Genomic DNA, 22754 nt, shown 5'->3' on the forward strand with positions numbered 1-22754 from the left:
TTACTGCGATGCATGTCAGATTACTGTGTTAATGTAAGATTACTGTGTTAATGTAAGATTACTGCGTTACTGTCAGATTACTGCGTTACTGTCAGATTACAGCGTTACTGTCAGATTACAGCGTTGCATGTCAGATTACTGTGTTAATGTAAGATTACTGTGTTACTGTCAGATTACTGTGTTACTGTCAGATTACTGTGTTACTGTCCAATTACTGCATTCCTGTCAGATTACTGCGTTCCTGTCAGATTACTGCGTTCCTGTCAGATTACTGCGTTACTGTCAGATTGCTGCGTTACTGTCAGATTACAGTGTTACTGTCAGATTGCTGCATTACTGTCAGATTACTGTGTTACGGTCAGATTACAGAGATACCGTCAGATTACTGCGTTACTGTCAGATTATTGCATTTGTCAGATTATTGCGTTTGTCAGATTACTGCTTTACTGTCAGATTACTGCTTTACTGTCAGATTACTGCGTTCCTGTCAGATTACAGCGTTACTGTCAGATTATTGCATTTGTCAGATTACTGCCTTTGTCAGATTACTGCGTTACTGTCAGATTACTGCGTTTGTCAGATTACTGCTTTACTGTCAGATTACAGTGTTACTGTCAGATTACTGCGTTACTGTCAGATTACTGCGATGCATGTCAGATTACTGTGTTAATGTAAGATTACTGTTACTGTCAGATTACTGTGTTAATCAGATTACTGTGTTACTGTCAGATTACTGCGTTTGTCAGATTACTGCATTTTTCAGATTACTGTGTTACTGTCAGATTACTGCGTTACTGTCCAATTACAGTGTTACTGTCAGATTACTGCATTCCTGTCAGATTACTGCTTTACTGTCAGAATACTGCGTTACTCTCAGATTACTGCGTTACTGTCAGATTACTATGTTACTGTCCGATTACTGCGTTACTGTCAGATTACTGTGCCACTGTCAGATTACTGCGTTACTGTCAGATTACTGCGTTACTGTCAGATTATTGCATTTGTCAGATTATTTCCTTTGTCAGATTACCGCTTTACTGTCAGATTACTGTGTTACTATCATATTACAGAGATACTGTCAGATTACTGCGTTACTGTCAGATTATTGCATTTGTCAGATTATTGCGTTTGTCAGATTACTGCTTTACTGTCATATTACTGCGTTACTGTCAGATTACTGCATTACTGTCAGATTACTGTGTTACTGTCAGATTACTGCGATACTGTCAGATTACTGTGTTACCGTCAGATTACTGCGTTTGTCAGATTACGGCTTTACTGTCAGATTACTGTGTTACTGTCAGATTACTGTGTTACTGTCAGATTACTGCATTACTGACAGATTACAGCGTTACTGTCAGATTACTGCGTTTGTCAGATTACTGCTTTACTGTCAGATTACAGTGTTACTGTCAGATTACTGCGTTACTGTCAGATTATTGCATTTGTCAGGTTATTTCCTTTGTCAGATTACTGCGTTACTGTCAGATTACTGCGATACTGTCAGATTACTGTGTTACTGTCAGATTACTGTGTTACTGTCAGATTACAGTGTTACCGTCAGATTACTGTGTTACTGTCAGATTACAGCGTTACTGTCAGATTATTGCATTTGTCAGATTACTGCATTACTGTCAGATTACTGCGTTTGTCAGATTACTGCTTTACTGTCAGATTACAGTGTTACTGTCAGATTACTGTGTTACTGTCAGATTACTGCGATGCATGTCAGATTACTGTGTTAATGTAAGATTACTGTGTTACTGTCAGATTACTGCGTTACTGTCAGATTACTGTGTTAATCAGATTACTGTGTTACTGTCAGATTACTGCGTTTGTCAGATTACTGCATTTGTCAGATTACTGTGTTACTGTCAGATTACTGTGTTACTGTCCAATTACAGTGTTACTGTCAGATTACTGCGTTCCTGTCAGATTACTGCGTTCCTGTCAGATTACTGCATTTGTCAGATTATTTCCTTTGTCAGATTACTGCTTTACTGTCAGATTACTGCGTTACTGTCAGATTACTGTGTTACTGTCAGATTACAGTGTTACCGTCAGATTACTGCGTTTGTCAGATTACTGCTTTACTGTCAGATTACTGTGTTACTGTCAGATTACAGCGTTACTGTCAGATTATTGCATTTGTCAGATTACTGCCTTACTGTCAGATTACTGCGTTTGTCAGATTACTGCTTTACTGTCAGATTACTGCGTTACTGTCAGATTGCTGCATGTCAGATTATTTCCTTTGTCAGATTACTGCTTTACTGTCAGATTACTGCGTTACTGTCAGATTACTGTGTTACTGTCAGATTACTGTGTTACTGTCAGATTACAGTGTTACCGTCAGATTACTGCGTTTGTCAGATTACTGCTTTACTGTCAGATTACTGTGTTACTGTCAGATTACAGCGTTACTGTCAGATTATTGCATTTGTCAGATTACTGCCTTTGTCAGATTACTGCGTTACTGTCAGATTACTGCGTTACTGTCAGATTACTGCGATGCATGTCAGATTACTGTGTTAATGTAAGATTACTGTGTTACTGTCAGATTACTGCGTTACTGTCAGATTACTGTGTTACTGTCCAATTACAGTGTTACTGTCAGATTACTGCATTCCTGTCAGATTACTGCGTTCCTGTCAGATTACTGCGTTACTGTCAGATTATTGCATTTGTCAGATTACTGCCTTTGTCAGATTACTGCGTTCCTGTCAGATTACTGCGTTACTGTCAGATTATTGCATTTGTCAGATTACTGCCTTTCTCAGATTACTGCATTACTGTCAGATTACTGCGTTTGTCAGATTACTGCTTTACTGTCAGATTACAGTGTTACTGTCAGATTACTGCTTTACTGTCAGATTACTGCGTTACTGTCAGATTACTGCGATGCATGTCAGATTACTGTGTTAATGTAAGATTACTGCGTTACTGTCAGATTATTGCATTTGTCAGGTTATTTCCTTTGTCAGATTACTGCGTTACTGTCAGATTACTGTGTTACTGTCAGATTACAGTGTTACCGTCAGATTACTGCTTTACTGTCAGATTACTGTGTTACTGTCAGATTACAGCGTTACTGTCAGATTATTGCATTTGTCAGATTACTGCCTTTGTCAGATTACTGCATTCCTGTCAGATTACTGCGTTCCTGTCAGATTACTGCGTTACTGTCATATTACTGCATTACTGTCAGATTCCTGCTTTACTGTCAGATTACAGCGTTACTGTCAGATTACTGCGTTACTGTCAGATTACAGCGTTACTGTCAGATTACAGTGTTACTGTCAGATTACTGCGTTACTGTCAGATTACTGCGATGCATGTCAGATTACTGTGTTAATGTAAGATTACTGTGTTACTGTCAGATTACTGCGTTACTGTCAGATTACTGCGTTACTGTCAGATTACTGCGTTACTGTCAGATTACAGTGTTACTGTCAGATTACTGCGTTACTGTCAGATTACTGCGATGCATGTCAGATTACTGTGTTAATGTAAGATTACTGTGTTACTGTCAGATTACTGCGTTACTGTCAGATTACTGCGTTACTGTCAGATTACTGCGTTACTGTCAGATTACAGTGTTACTGTCAGATTACTGCGTTACTGTCAGATTACTGCGATGCATGTCAGATTACTGTGTTAATGTAAGATTACTGTGTTACTGTCAGATTACTGTGTTACTGTCAGATTACTGCGTTCCTGTCAGATTACTGCGTTCCTGTCAGATTACTGTGCCACTGTCAGATTACAGTGTTACTGTCAGATTACTGCGTTACTGTCAGATTATTGCATTTGTCAGATTATTTCCTTTGTCAGATTACCGCTTTACTGTCAGATTACTGTGTTACTATCATATTACAGAGATACTGTCAGATTACTGCGTTACTGTCAGATTATTGCATTTCACAGAAATCACAGAAACCCCACAGTGCAGATAGAGGCCATTTGTCAGATTATTGCATTTGTCAGATTACTGCGTTCCTGTCAGATTACTGCATTACTGTCAGATTACAGTGTTACTGTCAGATTACTGCTTTACTGTCAGATTACTGCGTTACTGTCAGATTACTGCGATGCATGTCAGATTACTGTGTTAATGTAAGATTACTGTGTTACTGTCAGATTACTGCGTTACTGTCAGATTACTGTGTTAATCAGATTACTGTGTTACTGTCAGATTACTGCGTTTGTCAGATTACTGCATTTGTCAGATTACTGTGTTCGTGTCAGATTACTGTGTTACTGTCCAATTACAGTGTTACTGTCAGATTACTGCATTCCTGTCAGATTACTGCGTTCCTGTCAGATTACTGCGTTCCTGTCAGATTACTGCGTTCCTGTCAGATTACTGCGTTCCTGTCAGATTACTGCATTTGTCAGATTATTTCCTTTGTCAGATTACTGCTTTACTGTCAGATTACTGTGTTAATGTAAGATTACTGTGTTACTGTCAGATTACTGCGTTTGTCAGATTACTGCATTTGTCAGATTACTGCATTTGTCAGATTACTGTTTTACTGTCAGATTACTGTGTTACTGTCCAATTACAGTGTTACTGTCAGATTACTCCATTCCTGTCAGATTACTGCATTCCTGTCAGATTACTGCGTTACTGTCAGATTACTGCATTACTGTCAGATTACTGTGTTACTGTCAGATTACTGCGTTACTGTCAGATTACTGCGTTACTGTCAGATTACTGTGTTACTGTCAGATTACTGCGATGCATGTCAGATTACTGTGTTAATGTAAGATTACTGTGTTACTGTCAGATTACTGCGTTACTGTCAGATTACTGCGCTCCTGTCAGATTACTGCGATGCATGTCAGATTACTGTGTTAATGTAAGATTACTGTGTTACTGTCAGATTACTGCGTTACTGTCAGATTACTGTTAATCAGATTACTGTGTTACTGTCAGATTACTGCGTTTGTCAGATTACTGCATTTGTCAGATTACTGCGTTCCTGTCAGATTACTGCGTTCCTGTCAGATTACTGTGTTACGGTCAGATTACTGTGCCACTGTCAGATTACAGTGTTACTGTCAGATTACTGCGTTACTGTCAGATCATTGCATTTGTCAGATTATTTCCTTTGTCAGATTACCGCTTTACTGTCAGATTACTGTGTTACTATCATATTACAGAGATACTGTCAGATTACTGCGTTACTGTCAGATTATTGCATTTGTCAGATTATTGCGTTTGTCAGATTACTGCTTTACTGTCAGATTACTGCGTTACTGTCAGATTACTGCTTTACTGTCAGATTACTGTGTTACTGTCAGATTACTGCTTTACTGTCAGATTACTGTGTTACTGTCAGATTACTGCGTTCCTGTCAGATTACTGTTTTACTGTCAGATTACTGTGTTACTGTCAGATTACTGCGTTCCTGTCAGATTACTGCTTTTTTCAGATTACAGTGTTACTGTCAGATTATTGCATTTTTCAGATTACTGCCTTTGTCAGATTACTGCGTTACTGTCAGATTACTGCGTTTGTCAGATTACTGCTTTACTGTCAGATTACAGTGTTACTGTCAGATTACTGCGTTACTGTCAGATTACTGCGATGCATGTCAGATTACTGTGTTAATGTAAGATTACTGTGTTACTGTCAGATTACTGCGTTACTGTCAGATTACTGCCTTTGTCAGATTACTGCGTTTTTCAGATTACTGTGTTACTGTCAGATTACTGCGTTACTGTCCAATTACAGTGTTACTGTCAGATTACTGCATTCCTGTCAGATTACTGTGTTACTGTCAGAATACTGCGTTACTCTCAGATTACTGCGTTACTGTCAGATTACTGCGTTACTGTCAGATTACTGTGTTACTGTCAGATTACTGCGTTGCTGTCATATTACTGCGTTGCTCAGATTACAGCGTTACTGTCAGATTGTGTTACTGTCAGATTACAGCAATGCATGTCAGATTACTGCGTTACTGTCAGATTACTGCATTACTGTCAGATTACTGCGTTACTGTCAGATTACTGCGTTACTGTCAGATTGCAGCGTTACTGTCAGATGACTGCATTACTGTCAGATTACTGCGATACTGTCAGGTTACTGCGATACTGACAGATTACTGCGTTATTCTCAGATTACTGCGTTACTCTCAGATTACAGAGTTACTGTCAGATTACTGTGTTACTGTCAGATTACAGTGTTACTGTCAGATTACTGCGTTACTGTCAGATTATTGCATTTGTCAGATTATTTCCTTTGTCAGATTACTGCGTTACTGTCAGATTACTGCGATACTGTCAGATTACTGTGTTACTGTCAGATTACTGTGTTACCGTCAGATTACTGCGTTTGTCAGATTACTGCTTTACTGTCAGATTGCTGCTTTACTGTCAGATTACTGTGCCACTGTCAGATTACAGTGTTACTGTCAGATTACTGCGTTACTGTCAGATTACTGCGTTACTGTCAGATTATTGCATTTGTCAGGTTATTTCCTTTGTCAGATTACTGCGTTACTGTCAGATTACTGCGTTACTGTCAGATCACTGCGATACTGTCAGATCACTGTGTTACTGTCAGATTACTGTGTTACTGTCAGATTACAGTGTTACCGTCAGATTACTGCGTTACTGTCAGATCACTGCGATACTGTCAGATCACTGTGTTACTGTCAGATTACTGTGTTACTGTCAGATTACAGCATTACTGTCAGATTATTGCATTTGTCAGATTACTGCCTTTGTCAGATTACTGCATTACTGTCAGATTACTGCGTTTGTCAGATTACTGCTTTACTGTCAGATTACAGTGTTACTGTCAGATTACTGCGTTACTGTCAGATTACTGTGTTAATGTAAGATTACTGTGTTACTGTCAGATTACTGCGTTACTGTCAGATTACTGTGTTAATCAGATTACTGTGTTACTGTCAGATTACTGCGTTTGTCAGATTACTGCATTTGTCAGATTACTGTGTTACTGTCAGATTACTGTGTTACTGTCAGATTACTGTGTTACTGTCCAATTACAGTGTTACTGTCAGATTACTGCATTCCTGTCAGATTACTGCGTTCCTGTCAGATTACTGCGTTACTGTCAGATTACTGCGTTACTGTCAGATTACTGCGTTCCTGTCAGATTACTGTGTTACTGTCAGATTACTGCGTTCCTGTCAGATTACTGCGTTCCTGTCAGATTACTGCATTACTGACAGATTACAGCGTTACTGTCAGATTATTGTGTTACTGTCAGATTACAGCGATGCATGTCAGATTACTGTGTTAATGTAAGATTACTGTGTTACTGTCCAATTACAGTGTTACTGTCAGATTACTGTGTTAATCAGATTACTGTGTTACTGTCAGATTATTGTGTTACTGTTCAATTACAGCGTTACTGTCAGATGATAGCATTACTGTCAGATTACTGTGTTACTGTCAGATTGCAGCGTTACTCTCAGATTGCAGCGTTACTGTCAGATGACTGTGTTACTGTCAGATGACTACGTTACTGTCAGATGATAGCGTTACTGTCAGATTACTGTGTTACTGTCAGATTACTGCATTACTGTCAGATTACTGCGTACCTGTAAGATTACAGAGTTACTGTCAGATTACTGCGTACCTGTCAGATTACAGAGTTACTGTCAGATTACTGCGTTTCTGTCAGATTACTGCGTTTCTGTCAGATTACTGTGTTACTGTCAGATTACTGTGTTACTGACAGATTACTGTGTTACTGACAGATTACTGCATTACTGTCAGATTACTGTGTTACTGACAGATTACTGTGTTACTGTCAGATTACTGTTATACTGACAGATTGCTGCGTTACTGTCAGGTTACAGTGTTACTGTCAGATTACTGCATTTGCAGATTACTGCATTTGTCAGATTACTGTGTTACTGTCAGATTACTGCGTTACTGTCAGATTACTGTTACTGACAGATTACTGTGTTACTGTCAGATTACTGTTTTACTAACAGATTGCTGCGTTACTGTCAGGTTACAGTGTTACTGTCAGATTACTGCATTTGCAGATTACTGCCTTACTGTCAGATTACTGCGTTACTGTCAGATTACTGCATTACTGTCAGATTACTGTTACTGACAGATTACTGCGTTACTGTCAGATTACTGCATTTGCAGATTACTGCCTTACTGTCAGATTGCTGCGTTACTGTCAGATTACAGTGTTACTGTCAGATTACTGCATTTGCAGATTACTGCGTTACTGTCAGATTACTGCGTTACTGTCAGATTACAGTGTTACTGTCAGATTACTGCATTTGCAGATTACTGCCTTACTGTCAGATTACTGCGTTACTGTCCGATTACTGCGTTACTGTCAGATTACTGCATTACTGTCAGATTACAGAGTTACTGTCAGATTACTGCGTACCTGTCAGATTACAGAGTTACTGTCAGATTACTGCGTTTCTGTCAGATTACTGTGTTTCTGTCAGATTACTGCGTTACTGTCAGATTACTGTTTTACTGACAGATTACTGTGTTACTGTCCAATTACTGTGTTACTGTCAGATTACGGTGTTACTGTCAGATTACTGTGTTACTGTCAGATTACTGCGTTACTGTCAGATTACTGCGTTTGCAGATTACTGCATTACTGTCAGATTCCTGTTGTGTTACTGCCAGATTACTGCATTACTGCCAGATTACTGTGTTACTGTCAGATTACTGCGTTACTGCCAGATTACTATGCTACTCTCAGATTACTGTGTTTTGGTCAGATTACTACGTTACTGTCAGATAACTGCATTTGTCAGATTACTGTGTTACTGTCAGATTCTTGTGTTAGTCAGATTACAGCGATGCATGTCAGATTACTGTTAATGTAAGATTGCTGTGTTACTGTCAGATTACTGCATTGCTGTCAGATTACTGCGTTGCTGTCAGATTACAGCGTTACTGTCAGATTGTGTTACTGTCAGATTACAGCAATGCATGTCAGATTACTGTGTTACTGTCAGATTACTGTGTTCCTGTCAGATTACTGCGTTACTGACAGATTACAGCGTTACTGTCAGATTACTGTGTTAATCAGATTACTGTGTTACTGTCAGATTATTGTGTTACTGTCCAATTACAGTGTTACTGTCAGATTACTGCGTTACTGTCAGATTGCAGCGTTACTGTCAGATGACTGTTACTGTCAGATTACTGCGTTACTGACAGATTACAGCGTTACTGTCAGATTACTGTGTTAATCAGATTACTGTGTTACTGTCAGATTATTGTGTTACTGTCCAATTACAGTGTTACTGTCAGATTACTGCTTTACTGTCAGATTACAGCATTACTGACAGATTACTGCGTTACTCTCAGATTACAGAGTTACTCTCAGATTACAGAGTTACTGTCAGATTACAGCGTTACTCTCAGATTACTGTGTTACTGTCAAATTACAGTGTTACTGTCAGATTACTGCGTTACTGTCAGATTACTGCGTTACTGTCAGATTACTGCGTTACTGTCAGATTACTGCATTTGCAGATTACAGCCTTACTGTCAGATTACTGCATTACTGTCAGAATACTGTGTTACTGTCAGATTACTGCGTTTGCAGATTGCTGCATTACTGTCAGATTATTGCATTTGTCAGGTTACTGCGTTTGTCAGATTACTGCGTTCCTGTCAGATTACTGCATTACTGACAGATTACAGCGTTACTGTCAGGTTACTGTGTTACTGTCAGAATACAGTGTTACTGTCAGATTACTGCGTTACGGTCAGATTATTGCATTTGTCAGGTTACTGCGTTTGTCAGATTACTGCTTTACTGTCAGATTACTGTATTACTGTCAGATTACTGCGATCCTGTCAGATTACTGCGTTACTGACAGATTACAGCGTTACTGTCAGATTACAGCGTTACTGTCAGATTACAGCGTTACTGTCAGATTATTGTGTTACTGTCAGATTACAGCGATGCATGTCAGATTACAGTGTTAATGTAAGACTACTGTCTTACTGTCAGATTGCAGCGTTACTGTCAGATGACTACGTTACTGTCAGATGATAGCGTTACTGACAGATTACTGCATTACTCTCAGATTACTGCGTTACTGTCAGATTACAGAGTTACTGTCAGTTTACTGCGTTTCTGTCAGATTACTGCGTTTGTCAGATTGCTGAGTTACTTTCAGATTACAGCGTTACTCTCAGATTACTGTGTTACTGTCAAATTACTGTGTTACTGTCCAATTACAGTGTTACTGTCAGGTTACTGCATTACTGTCAGATTACTGCGTTACTGTCAGATTACAGCATTACTGTCAGATTACAGCATTACTGTCAGATTACTGCGTTACTGTCTGATTACTGCGTTACTGTCTGATTACTGCGTTACTGTCTGATTACTGCGTTACTGTCAGATTACTGTGTTACTCACAGATTACTGTGTTACTCACAGATTACTGTTACTGTCAGATTACTGTGTTACTCACAGATTACTGCATTACTGTCAGATGACTGCGTTACTCTCAGATTACTGCGTTACTCTCAGATTACTGCGTTACTGTCAGATTACTGTGTTACTGTCAGATTACTGCGTTACTGTCAGATTACTGCGTTACTGTGAGATTACTGTGTTACTGTCAGATTACTGTGTTACTGTCAGATTACAACGTTACTGTCAGATTACAGTGTTACTGTCAGATTGCTGTGTAACTGTCAGATTACTGTGTTACTGTCAGATTACAGCGATGCATGTCAGATTATAGCGTTACTGTCAGATTGCTGTGTAACTGTCAGATTACTGTGTTACTGTCAGATTACAGCGATGCATGTCAGATTATAGCGTTACTGTCAGATTACTGTGTTACTGTCAGATTACTACGTTAGTCAGATTACTGAGTTACTGTCAGATTACAGCGTTACTGTCAGATTACGATACAAAGATGGGAGGGAAAGCAATGAGTGAGGCGGACGTAAAAAACCTGCAAAAGGACATAGACAGGCTAAGTGAGTGGGCAGAGATTTGGCAGATGCAATATAATGTTGGAAAGTGTGAGGTTATGCACTTTGGCAGAAAAAATCAAAGAGCAAGTTATTATCTAAATGGAGAAAAACTGCAAAGTGCTACAGTACAAAGGGATCTGGGGGTCATGGTGCATGAAACACAAAAAGTTAGTATGCAGGTGCAGCTGGTGATCAGGAAGGCCAATGGAATCTTGGCTTTTATTGCAAGGGGGATGGAGTATAAAAACAGGGAAGTCTTGCTGAAGTTATACAGGGTATTGGTGAGGCCACACCTGGAATACTGCGTGCAGTTTTGGTTTCCATATTTAAGAAAAGATATACTTGCTCTCGAGGCGGTTCAGAGAAGGTTCACTCGGTTGATTCCGGAGATGAGGGGGTTGACGTATGAGGAAAGGTTGAGTAGGTTGGGCCTCTACTCATTGGAGTTCAGAAGAATGAGAGGCGATCTTATCGAAACATATAAGATTGTGAGAGGGCTTCATCGGGTGGATGCGGGGAGGATGTTTCCACTGATGGGTGAGACTAGAACTAGGGGGCATAATCTAAGAATAAGGGGCTGCGCTTTCAAAACTGAGATGAGGAGAAACTTCTTCACTCAGAGGGTAGTAAATCTATGTAATTTGCTACCCCAGAGAGCTGTGGAAGCTGCAACATTAAATTAATTTAAAATGGAGATAGACAGTTTCCTAGCAGGGGGTGATTTACAGCCAAATACAGAGAAAAAAACAAGGCAGGGCAAATATGCGAAGGCAAAAGGGAATATGGCAGGGCTGGAAGGCATTTATTTTAATGCAAGGAGTCTTGCAAATAAGGTGGACGAACTGAAGTTGTTGTTGAACACATGGGAGTACGATATTGTTGCTATCACGGAGACATGGTTGAGGGAGGGTTAGGACTGGCAGCTCAATATTCCGGGGTATAGAATCTTCAGGCGAGACAGAGGGGGGTGTAAAAGGGGAGGGGGTGTTGCAATATTAATTAAGGAGTCAATTACTGCTGTAAGGAGGGATGATATATTAGCGGGTTCCTCTAATGAGGCCATATGGGTAGAACTTAAAAACAAAAAGGGGCAAGCACTTTGCTGGGAGTGTACTATAGGCCCCCAAACAGTCAGGGGGAGATAGAGGAACAGATATGCAGGCAAATCTCAGAAAAGTGCAAAAATAATAGGGTAATAATAGTGGGGGATTTCAACTTCCCCAATATAAATTGGGATAGTCAGAGTGTGAAAGGCTTAGAGGGTGCAGAATTCTTAAAGTGCATCCAGGAGAGCTTTTTGAGCCAACATGTAGAAAATCCTACAAGAGAGGGGGCGATACTGGACCTAATTCTGGGGAATGTAGCCGGGCAAGTGGTGGAAGTGTCAGTAGGAGAGCATTTTGGCGATAGTGACCATAATTCGGTGAGATTTAAGGTGGTCATGGAAAAAGACAAAGACGGCCCGGAAATAAGGGTTCTAAATTGGGGGAAGGCCGATTTTAATATGATAAGGCAGGATCTGGCCAAAGTGGACTGGGAGCAGCTACTTATAGGAAAATCCACATCAAGACAGTGGGAGACTTTCAAAAGGGAAATAGAGAGAGTACAACGCCAACATGTTCCTGTAAAGGTCAAGGGTGGGACCAACAAGCAAAGGGAACCTTGGATGACAAGGGATATACAAAAATGCATTAGAAATAAAAGGGGGGCTTTTGGCAGTTACAAAAGACTAAAGACGGAAGAAGCCCTAGAGGAGTATAAAAAGTGCAGGGGCATACTTAAAAAAGAAATTAGGAGGGCGAGGAGGGGCCATGAAATAACACTGGCGAGCAAAATAAAGGAAAATCCTAAGATGTTTTATAAGTATATTAAGGGCAAGAGGATAACCAGGGAAAGGGTAGGGCCCATTAGGGACCAAAGTGGCAATCTGTGTGTAGAGCCAGATGATGTAGGCGGGGTTTTAAATGAATTTTTTGCATCTGTGTTCACTATGGAGAGAGACGATGCAGACATAGAAATCGGGCAAGGGGACTGTGACATACTTGAACATATTAGCATCGAGAGGGAGGAGGTGCTAGCGGTTTTAGCAGGCCAAAAAGTGGATAAATCCCCAGGCCCGGACGAGATGTATCCCAGGCTGCTGTGGGAGGCAAAGGAGGAGATTGCAGGGGCTCTGACACAAATTTTCAGAACCTCTCTGGCCACAGGGGATGTACCAGAGGACTGGAGAACAGCTAATGTAGTACCATTATACAAGAAGGGTAGCAGGGATAAACCAGGGAATTACAGGCCAGTGAGCCTAACATCTGTGGTAGGGAAATTATTGGAAAAAATTCTGAGGGACAAAATTAGTCTCCACTTGGAGAGGCAAGGATTAATCAGGGATAGTCAACATGGCTTTGTCAAGGGTAAATCATGTCTGACAAATCTGATTGAATTTTTCGAGGGGGTGACTAGGGGAGTGGATGAGGGAAATGCTGTGGATGTGGTTTACATGGACTTCAGTAAAGCTTTTGACAAAGTCCCGCATAGGAGACTGGTCAAGAAGGTAAGAGCCCATGGGATCCAGGGTGCCTTGGCGCGTTGGATCCTAAACTGGCTGAGTGGCAGGAGGCAGAGGGTGATGGTCGAAGGATGCTTTTGTGACTGGAAGCCTGTGTCCAATGGGGTACCTCAGGGATCGGTGCTGGGTCCCTTGTTGTTTGTGATCTACATAAATGATTTGGATGAGAATGTAAAAGGTATGATCAGTAAGTTCGCAGATGACACGAAAATTGGTGGGGTGGTAAATTGCGAGGAGGAAAGCCTCAGGCTACAGGACGATATAAACGGGTTGGTCAGGTGGGCGGAAAAGTGGCAAATGGAATTTAACCCTGAAAAGTGCGAGGTGATGCATTTTGGACGGACAAATAAGGCAAGGGAATACACAATGAGTGGTCGGACCCTAGGAAGTACAGAGGGTCAGAGGGACCTTGGTGTACATGTACATAGATCTCTGAAGGCAGCGGAACAGGTAGATAAGGTGGTTAAAAAGGCATATGGGATACTTGCCTTCATTAGCCGAGGCATAGAATATAAGAGCAGGGAGGTTATGATGGAGCTGTACAAAACGCTGGTGAGGCCACAGCTGGAGTACTGTGTGCAGTTCTGGTCGCCTCACTATAGGAAGGATGTGATTGCTTTGGAGAGGGTGCAGAGAAGATTCACCAGGATGTTACCTGGGATGGAGCGCCTCAGCTATGAAGAAAGACTAAACAGGCTGGGGTTGTTTTCCTTGGAGCAAAGAAGGCTGAGGGGGGACCTGATTGAGGTGTACAAAATGATGAGGGGCATAGATAGGGTAGATAAAGAGGAACTTTTCCCCTTAGTAGGGGGGTCAATAACAAGGGGGCATAGATTCAGGGTAAGGGGCAGGAGATTTAGAGGGGATTTGAGGAGGAACTTTTTCACCCAGAGGGTGGTTGGAATCTGGAACTCACTGCCTGAAAGGGTGGTAGAGGCAGGAACCCTCACAACATTCAAGAAGCATTTGGATGAGCACTTGAAATGCCATTGCATACAAGGCTATGGACCAAATGCTGGAAAATGGGATTAGACAGGACAGGGGTGGATGGGCGGCGCGGACACGATGGGCCGAAGGGCCTCTTTCTGTGCTGTAAAACTCTATGACTCTATGACTCTATAAGGGAATTCGGGGTTACGGGGAGAGGGCAGGGAAGTGGACGTGAGTCTAGATTCGGATCAGCCATGATCCTATTGAATGGCGGAGCAGGCCCGAGGGGCCGTATGCCCTACTCCTGCTCCTACTTCTTATGTTCCTACTGTCAGATTACTGCGTTACTGTCAGATTACTGCGTTACTCTCAGATTACTGCGTTACTCTCAGATTACTGTGTTACTCACAGATTACTGCGTTAGTCAGATTACTGCGTTACTCTCAGATTACTGCGTTACAGATTACTGTTACTGTCAGATTACTGCGTTACTGTCAGATTACTGCGTTACTGTCAGATTACTGCGTTAGTCAGATTACTGCGTTACTGTCAGATTACTGTGTTACTGTCAGATTACAGTGTTACTGTCAGATTACAGCGATGCATGCCAGATTATAGCGTTACTGTCAGATTGCTGTGTAACTGTCAGATTACTGTGTTACTGTCAGATTACAGCGTTACTGTCAGATTACGATACAAAGATGGGAGGGAAAGCAATGAGTGAGGAGGACATAAAAAACCTGCAAAAGGACATAGACAGGCTAAGTGAGTTGGCAGAGATTTGGCAGATGCAATATAATGTTGGAAAGTGTGAGGTTATGCACTTTGGCAGAAAAAATCAAAGAGCAAGTTATTATCTAAATGGAGAGAAACTGCAAAGTGCTACAGTACAAAGGGATCTGGGGGTCATGGTGCATGAAACACAAAAAGTTAGTATGCAGGTGCAGCAGGTGATCAGGAAGGCCAATGGAATCTTGGCTTTTATTGCAAGGGGGATGGAGTATAAAAACAGGGAAGTCTTGCTGAAGTTATACAGGGTACTGGTGAGGCCACACCTGGAATACTGCGTGCAGTTTTGGTTTCCATATTTAAGAAAAGATATACTTGCTCTCGAGGCGGTTCAGAGAAGGTTCACTCGGTTGATTCCGGAGATGAGGGGGTTGACGTATGAGGAAAGGTTGAGTAGGTTGGGCCTCTACTCATTGGAGTTCAGAAGAATGAGAGGCGATCTTATCGAAACATATAAGATTGTGAGAGGGCTTCATCGGGTGGATGCGGGGAGGATGTTTCCACTGATGGGTGAGACTAGAACTAGGGGGCATAATCTAAGAATAAGGGGCTGCACTTTCAAAACTGAGATGAGGAGAAACTTCTTCACTCAGAGGGTAGTAAATCTATGGAATTTGCTACCCCAGAGAGCTGTGGAAGCTGCAACATTAAATAAATTTAAAATGGAGATAGACAGTTTCCTAGCAGATAAGGCAATTCGGGGTTATGGGGAGAGGGCAGGGAAGTGGACGTGAGTCTAGATTCGGATCAGCCATGATCCTATTGAATGGCGGAGCAGGCCCGAGGGGCCGTATGGCCTACTCCTGCTCCTACTTCTTATGTTCTTATTACAGCGTTACTGTCAGATGATAGCGTTACTGTCAGATTACTGTGTTACTGTCCAATTACAGTGTTACTGTCAGATTACAGCGTTACTGTCAGGTTACTGCGTTACTGTCAGGTTACTGCGTTACTGTCAGATTACTGCGTTACTGTCAGATTATTGTGTTCCTGTCAGATTACAGCGTTACTGTCAGATTACTGCGTTACTGTCAGATTACTGCGTTACTGTCAGGTTACTGTGTTACTGTCAGGTTACTGTGTTACTGTCAGATTACAGCGTTACTGTCAGATTACTGCGTTACTGTCAGATTAGTGTTACTGTCAGATTACTGTGTTACTGTCAGATTACTGTGTTACTGTCAGATTACAGCGTTACTGTCAGATTACAGCGTTACTGTCAGATTACAGCGTTACTGTCAGATTAGTGTTACTGTCCAATTACAGCGTTACTGTCAGATTACAGCGTTACTGTCAGATTACAGCGTTACTGTCAGATTACTGCGTTACTGTCAGATTACAGCATTACTGTCAGATTACTGTGTTACTGTCAGATTACTGCGTTACTGTCAGATTACTGTGTTACTGTCAGATTACAGCGTTACTGTCAGATTACTGCGTTACTGTCAGATTACTGTGTTACTGTCAGATTCTAGGGATGGGGATTAAATACTGACCTGCCAGTGTCACAGAAACCCCACAGTACAGATAGAGGCCATTCCGGCCCATCGAGCCTGCACCGACACATATCCCAGCCGATCCCCGTAACCCCTACACCAACACATATCCCACCCTATCCCCGTAACCCCATGTATTTAATCCCCCTAACACTAAGGGTCAATTTATCATAGCCAATCAACCTAACCCGCACATCTTTGGACTGTGGGAGGAAACCGGAGCACCCGGAGGAAACCCACGCAAACACGGGGAGAATGTGCAAACTCCACACAGACAGTCACCCGAGGCCAGATTCGAACCCGGGTCCCTGGCGCTGTGAGGCAACAGTGCTAACCACTATGCCACCGTGCTGCCCACATCCCAAGCGTGAATAACATTAAAAAGTAGCAGTGTTGAATCCTACATCATACAGCATTGTCTCCTGTGTGGAATGTTCAGTGTAATTAAATTGAACGCTCAGCGTGTGAAGCAGGACACTGAACCACACAGCAACCTTTCAAATTCAGAAGCAAACTTCGTGATTCAAGGTTTTTAAGTTTCTCGGTAAATCCAGTTGCGTCTGTTGGGACCTTCCGCACTGTGCCGAACGCCTCTTATTTCAGGAGAGATGGAAAATCCAACAGCTGATATCACAGAAGCATTGAAGAGCAATTTACAATCAAAGGCCAGGATTGGAGTGGCTAATTGCACCTGTTGACCCCCATCCATTAACCGTTGGTGGAGGGGGTGTTACCCCTCCCATTTTCCCCTCTAGTTGCCCTGAAATCGCCCAAAATCAGGTAATGAAATGGAGGAGTATCCACTGCATTGCTCATGCAGCCAATGACTGATTTACCAATGGTAGAGGCAAGGTGGAGTTGCGATCACAGCCAGGAAAAGCACTTCAGGAAGTTAAGAAGGAAGGCCAGGCCTTACTGCTTCAGCACTCAGAGTGTGCTGAGAATGCAATGATCCACACACCCTGCCCTGATGTTATGACCCATTGTGCAACTGAGGCTAAAATCAGAAAATGCTGGCAGAACACAGGTCAGTCAGCACCTGCAGAAAAGGGAAAGGCAGATTAATGGCATTTCAATTCTGATGAGGGGTCTGCACCCAGGCATCAACAAGCTGACCTTTCTCTTTCCAGCCACTGCCTGAACTGCTGGATATTCCTGGCATCTTCTTGGACTTCCAGCTCTTGCAGTTATTCCCTTTAGTTATGGGGTGAAGGATTGGTTCGTGAGCTGACATGAAAGTTCTGTGGACATTTTGCCAAACAAGGTTGCACGATAATCCCTCCTCATTCTGACGGAGTGTGACTCACAGAAATAGTGGCATCTCGGGCAAACATTTTAAAACATCCATAGGGGATCTGAAAATTACCAATTGTACTGGGAAAGGTACTAAATGTGTTGCTCCTTCTTTTGTTTTCCTTTCATTATGTAACACTCACCATTTTCATTTGCTTCATAAATTGGCAGAGGTGAAATTATTATCGTGAATACTCCAGACCCAAGTACAATGTAACGATCACCTGCCAGTGAATCAAAGTTTAAAAAATAAATAAAATCTGGCTGTGTGGGGAAGGATAAAATATCATGTAAACTAATGCAATGTCAGTCCAGCACAGCTCTTCAGCACTGGCTCAGTGAGTCGCACTCTCACCTCCAACTCAGAAGGTCGTGGGTTCAAGTCTCACTCCAGAGACTTGAACCCCATAATCCAGGCTGACACTGTCGGAGGGGCCGTCTTTCAGATGAGACGTTAAGCCGAGGTCCTGTCTGCTCTCTCAGGTGGATGTAAAAGATTGCACGGCACTTTTCGAAGAAGAGCAGGAAAGTTCTCCCCAGTGTCCTGGTCAATATTGATCCCTCGACCAACATAAATTGGCTGCCGTGTTTCCACATTACAACAGTGGCTACACTTCCAAAATACTTCATTGCCTGTAAGGCACTTCGGGATGTCCCGAGGTCATCAAAGGTACTGCAAGTCTTTCTCTTATCTCTCATCCCCAGTATTATACTGTCATTTATCCATTTATTTATCGCTGATCCCCGGTATTTTATTATGGCCCAGAAATTCAGGTCTCCACGGGTGAGTACGCACGGGGTACTCACCCGTAGGCCGAATGGAAGTGCCGGTTTTCTGCATGCACTGCGCATGCGCGGGAAACCGGCACTTCCGATCCTCTGAACGAAGGGGTTCAGAGGTCGAACCCGCACGCAGGAGAGGCTGCGCGTGCGCTTTGAACTTAGGTTTTTTTTTTTTTTTTAACAGGTTTTCCCGGGAGGGTAAGCCTGCAGGATTTACACATTTAAAAAGCAGGCGTAAGGCCTGCTTTTTGCAAGGTAAGTGGTCAATTAATTAAAATTAAAACATTTTTTCCACAGGTTTATTATTTTTATAAATACTTTAAAGCAAGGTAAGTTTATTTTTAGCCCCGTTAGAATATAAAATTATTTTTTTCAAAAATTTAAATTATTGTTTAAAATAGTTATTTAATGTAATTTATAGTTTATTTAAAAAGTGTGATTTAAAAAAAAAAATGTATTTGAAAGTTTACTTCTATTTTGGGGCCCGTTGTGGCGGAGCCACTAAGGGACTCCGATCATCAAATGTATATAATTCCCTTTAACAATATGTTAACTACAGCCCGAGTCTGTATCTTTGTATATACTGTTTGCATGTACAGAGTGCGGACCCTTTAAGAGCGCGGGCAAACGCGATGACGTCACGCCGTTCATCACGTGATCTCCCATCGGTGGGAAAAACGTGATGACGTCATGACGCCAGCCACAGGACCGCCCAAGCAGTCCTCGTGGAGCCTCCGAACTGACTAGACCTGTTTTCGTAGTTCTCATGCATTGGTTTGTTAAACTCAGTTTGTTTTATATTAAACATCATTTGTTGATCACCTGAGTCGATCTCAGTCTCTTGATAGGAACTAAACATTCCTACATTGGTGACCCCGACTTTTGCAAACGGTTTTCGCAGAAGGAACGAAGCATGGAAACAAACGCTATTGCATTGAAGCTACCGCAATTCTGGGAGCAACAAGCGACCGCGTGGTTCGCCCAGGTCGAAGCCCAGATTGCACTACGGAACATCGTTGCGGATCAGACCCGTTACTTTTACGCGGGCTCCGCACTCGACAGCTCCACCGCCTCGCGGATCGTCAGCCTGCTTGAGAACCCCCCGGACGACCGCAAGTATGAAACAATCAAGGCGCGGTTGTTACAGGTCTTCGGGCTCACGAAGTCGGAGCGTGCCCGCCGACTGCTCGCTATGCCCTGCCTCGGGGACTCCAAGCCGTCTGAGCTCATGAGCCAAATGCTCACGCTCCTTGGCTCCGAACCGGAATGCTTCCTCTTTAGGGAGCTCTTCCTCAGTCAGTTACCGGAGCAAGTACAAGCTGCCCTGGCCCGGTCCGAAGTCACAGACTGCGCAGCGCTTGCTGCCGAAGCGGACAAGATCTTCGCGGTGACGCAGCAGTACTGCGCTGCCATGAGGTGCCCAGCCCCCACAGACACCGCTCCAGCTCCTCAACCTGCGGGGTTGTGCTTCTACCACGCCCGTTTTGGTGCGAAAGCAAGATGTTGCCGCCCTCCCTGCAGCTTCTCGCCCAAAAAAACCCATCAACTCTGGTAAAAGAGAACCGGCTCCAACGGACGCCCCGCGGCTGCGATGGCAATCGGAAATGCTGGAAAGCTTCTGTTTATCACCGACTCCCTCTCTGGTCAACGTTTCCTCTGCGACACCGGGGCACAGTGTAGCATCCTACCCGCGTCAAATCTTGATATACAGGCTGGGAGGCACGGCCTCTCCCTCGAGGCGGCTAATGGCGGGGCTATTCGGACCTTCGGCAGCCGGCGGGTCCAGGTGTGTTTCGGCGGCCAGCGGTTTTGCTGGGAATTCATCATGGCCAAGGTCTCGCAAGCCATCCTCGGTGCAGATTTCTTGTGCGCCAACAACCTCCTGGTTGATGTAAGGCACCGACATTTAATCAATGCGGCCACGTTCCACTCCATCCCTTGCCACCGAAGTAACGCCATGTCGCACACCATCTCCTGCGCGTTCCCGCCTCTGGATGAGTTCACTTGCCTGCTAGGAGATTTCTCGGACCTGACCAGACCCACCTTCTCCTCCACGGCCACGAAACATGGTGTCGAACATCACATCACCACTACTGGCTCCGCATGTCTACGCATGGGCCCGGCGCCTCGAACCTGGCAAGCTCGCGGCTGCAAAAGCGGAGTTCGCCATGATGGAATGGCTAGGGAATATTCGCCGGTCGAATAGTCCCTGGTCTTCGCCTCTACACATTGTCCCGAAACCTGGCGGCAGATGGCGGCCATGCGGCGACTACCGATGCCACTACTCCTGATCGGTACCCGATCCCTCATATCCAAGATTTCTCTGCCCATTTGGCAGGAAATATCATTTTTTCCAAAGTCGACCTTGTCCGTGGCTACCACCAGGTCCCCGTGCACCTGCAAGACGTCCCGAAAACTGCAGTCATCACTTCATTCGGCCTTTTCGAATTTCTGCGGATGCTGTTTGGACTGAAGAACGCTGCACAGGCTTTTCAGCGCCTGATGGACTCCGTACTTCGGGACCTCAAGTTTATTTTTGTTTACCTCGACGACATCCTCATCGCCAGTTCCAACAAAGAGGAGCACATCTGCCATTTACGCACCCTCTTTACACGCCTCAGCCAACACGGCTTGATCATCGACCCGGCCAAGTGCCAGTTCGGCCTGCAACAGACTGATTTCTTGGGCCATCGCATCACATCGGACGGCGCAATTCCTTTGCAAACGAAGGTGGAGGCAGTAACATCTTTTCCACGCCCGCAGACCATCAAGGCCCTGCAGGAGTTCCTCGGGATGGTAAATTTTTACCACCGCTTCGTGCCTAAGGCAGCTCTGCTCATGCAGCCCCTGTACGAGGCCCTCAAGGGCAAGTCTGGCAAGGATCCGGTAAGCTGGACGGTCGACATGGACCGGGCGTGCGTCGACACAAAAAGCGTCCTCGCCAACGCGACCATGCTGGCACACCCACTGCCACCATCGCCCTCACCACCGATGCGTCAGACTATGCCATCGGCGCAGTGCAGGAACAGTGGGTAAATGGAACGTGGCAACCGCTAGCGTTCTTCAGCCGTCAACTACGGCGAAACGAGCGGAAGTACAGTACCTTCGACCGGGAGTTGCTGGCTCTTTTTCTGGCCATCCGCCATTTCCGGTTCTTGCTGGAGGGACGTCCTTTCACTGCTTTTGTAGACCATAAGCCACTAACGTTCGCTATGGCCAAGACTGCCGAACCGTGGTCAGCCCGACAACAACGTCAGTTGACGTTTATCTCTGAATTCACCACTGATATTCAGCACGTGGCCGGTAAAGACAACCAGGTGGCGGATTGCCTCTCCCGCGCGACCATTCAGGCAGTCCAGCTCGGCATCGACTATGCCCTCATGGCTGCGGATCAAGCCTCAGATCCAGAGGTGCAAGCTTACCAAACCAGCCCCTCTAGCCTCCAAGCGGCCGACGTCAAATTCCACGCCGCAGGCACCACGCTACTTTGTGACGTCTCTGTAAAGTCTGTGTGTTATATGGCGAATTAATACACAGACTACAAGAGTAACTTTAACAGGACTTTACTATTTGAAGGTCAGGGCGAATCTGCCCAATAAATCCTTACACAGCACTTATATACCGGTGTGGTCACCACCGGTATTACAGTATACAGTAGCCAAGGTAAAGTAGTGCAACCCTTAAAATAGTTCTCTTAAAGGTAGAACGTTACATACACTACAATCCTCCCTTTTTAGGTTAACAGTATATATATATTCCCATTAATATAACATCATAACATATATACAACTTTATGTAAAACAGTTCACAGATTCAGTCTCTCTGGAGGCTTTCTGACTCTGTCCGGATAACGCCTTGGTGGTGTAGTAGTTTTCGGTGGTGTAGTAGGTTCTTCTGGCAAGGTCGATTCTGCTTGAAGGACAGTG

At 43.5% G+C, this 22754-nt stretch overlaps 1 protein-coding gene across 2 annotated transcripts in view; it reads right to left on the minus strand.

Annotated features, from left to right (window-relative positions):
* LOC147105428 (uncharacterized) overlaps positions 1–22754 on the minus strand; it is a 233887-nt gene that overhangs the window by 169072 nt on the left and 42061 nt on the right. For both annotated transcript variants that reach the window (XM_086011767.1, XM_086011768.1), the window contains exon 5: positions 18189–18269. In XM_086011767.1, coding sequence (XP_085867893.1) covers positions 18189–18269 — 81 coding nt within the window. The remainder of the gene's footprint in view (positions 1–18188; positions 18270–22754) is intronic.

This window comes from Somniosus microcephalus, chromosome 18 (assembly GCF_052327205.1).
Source record: "Somniosus microcephalus isolate GS21.2 chromosome 18, FLI_Smic_1.0, whole genome shotgun sequence".
In the NCBI taxonomy this organism is placed as follows: domain Eukaryota; kingdom Metazoa; phylum Chordata; class Chondrichthyes; order Squaliformes; family Somniosidae; genus Somniosus; species Somniosus microcephalus.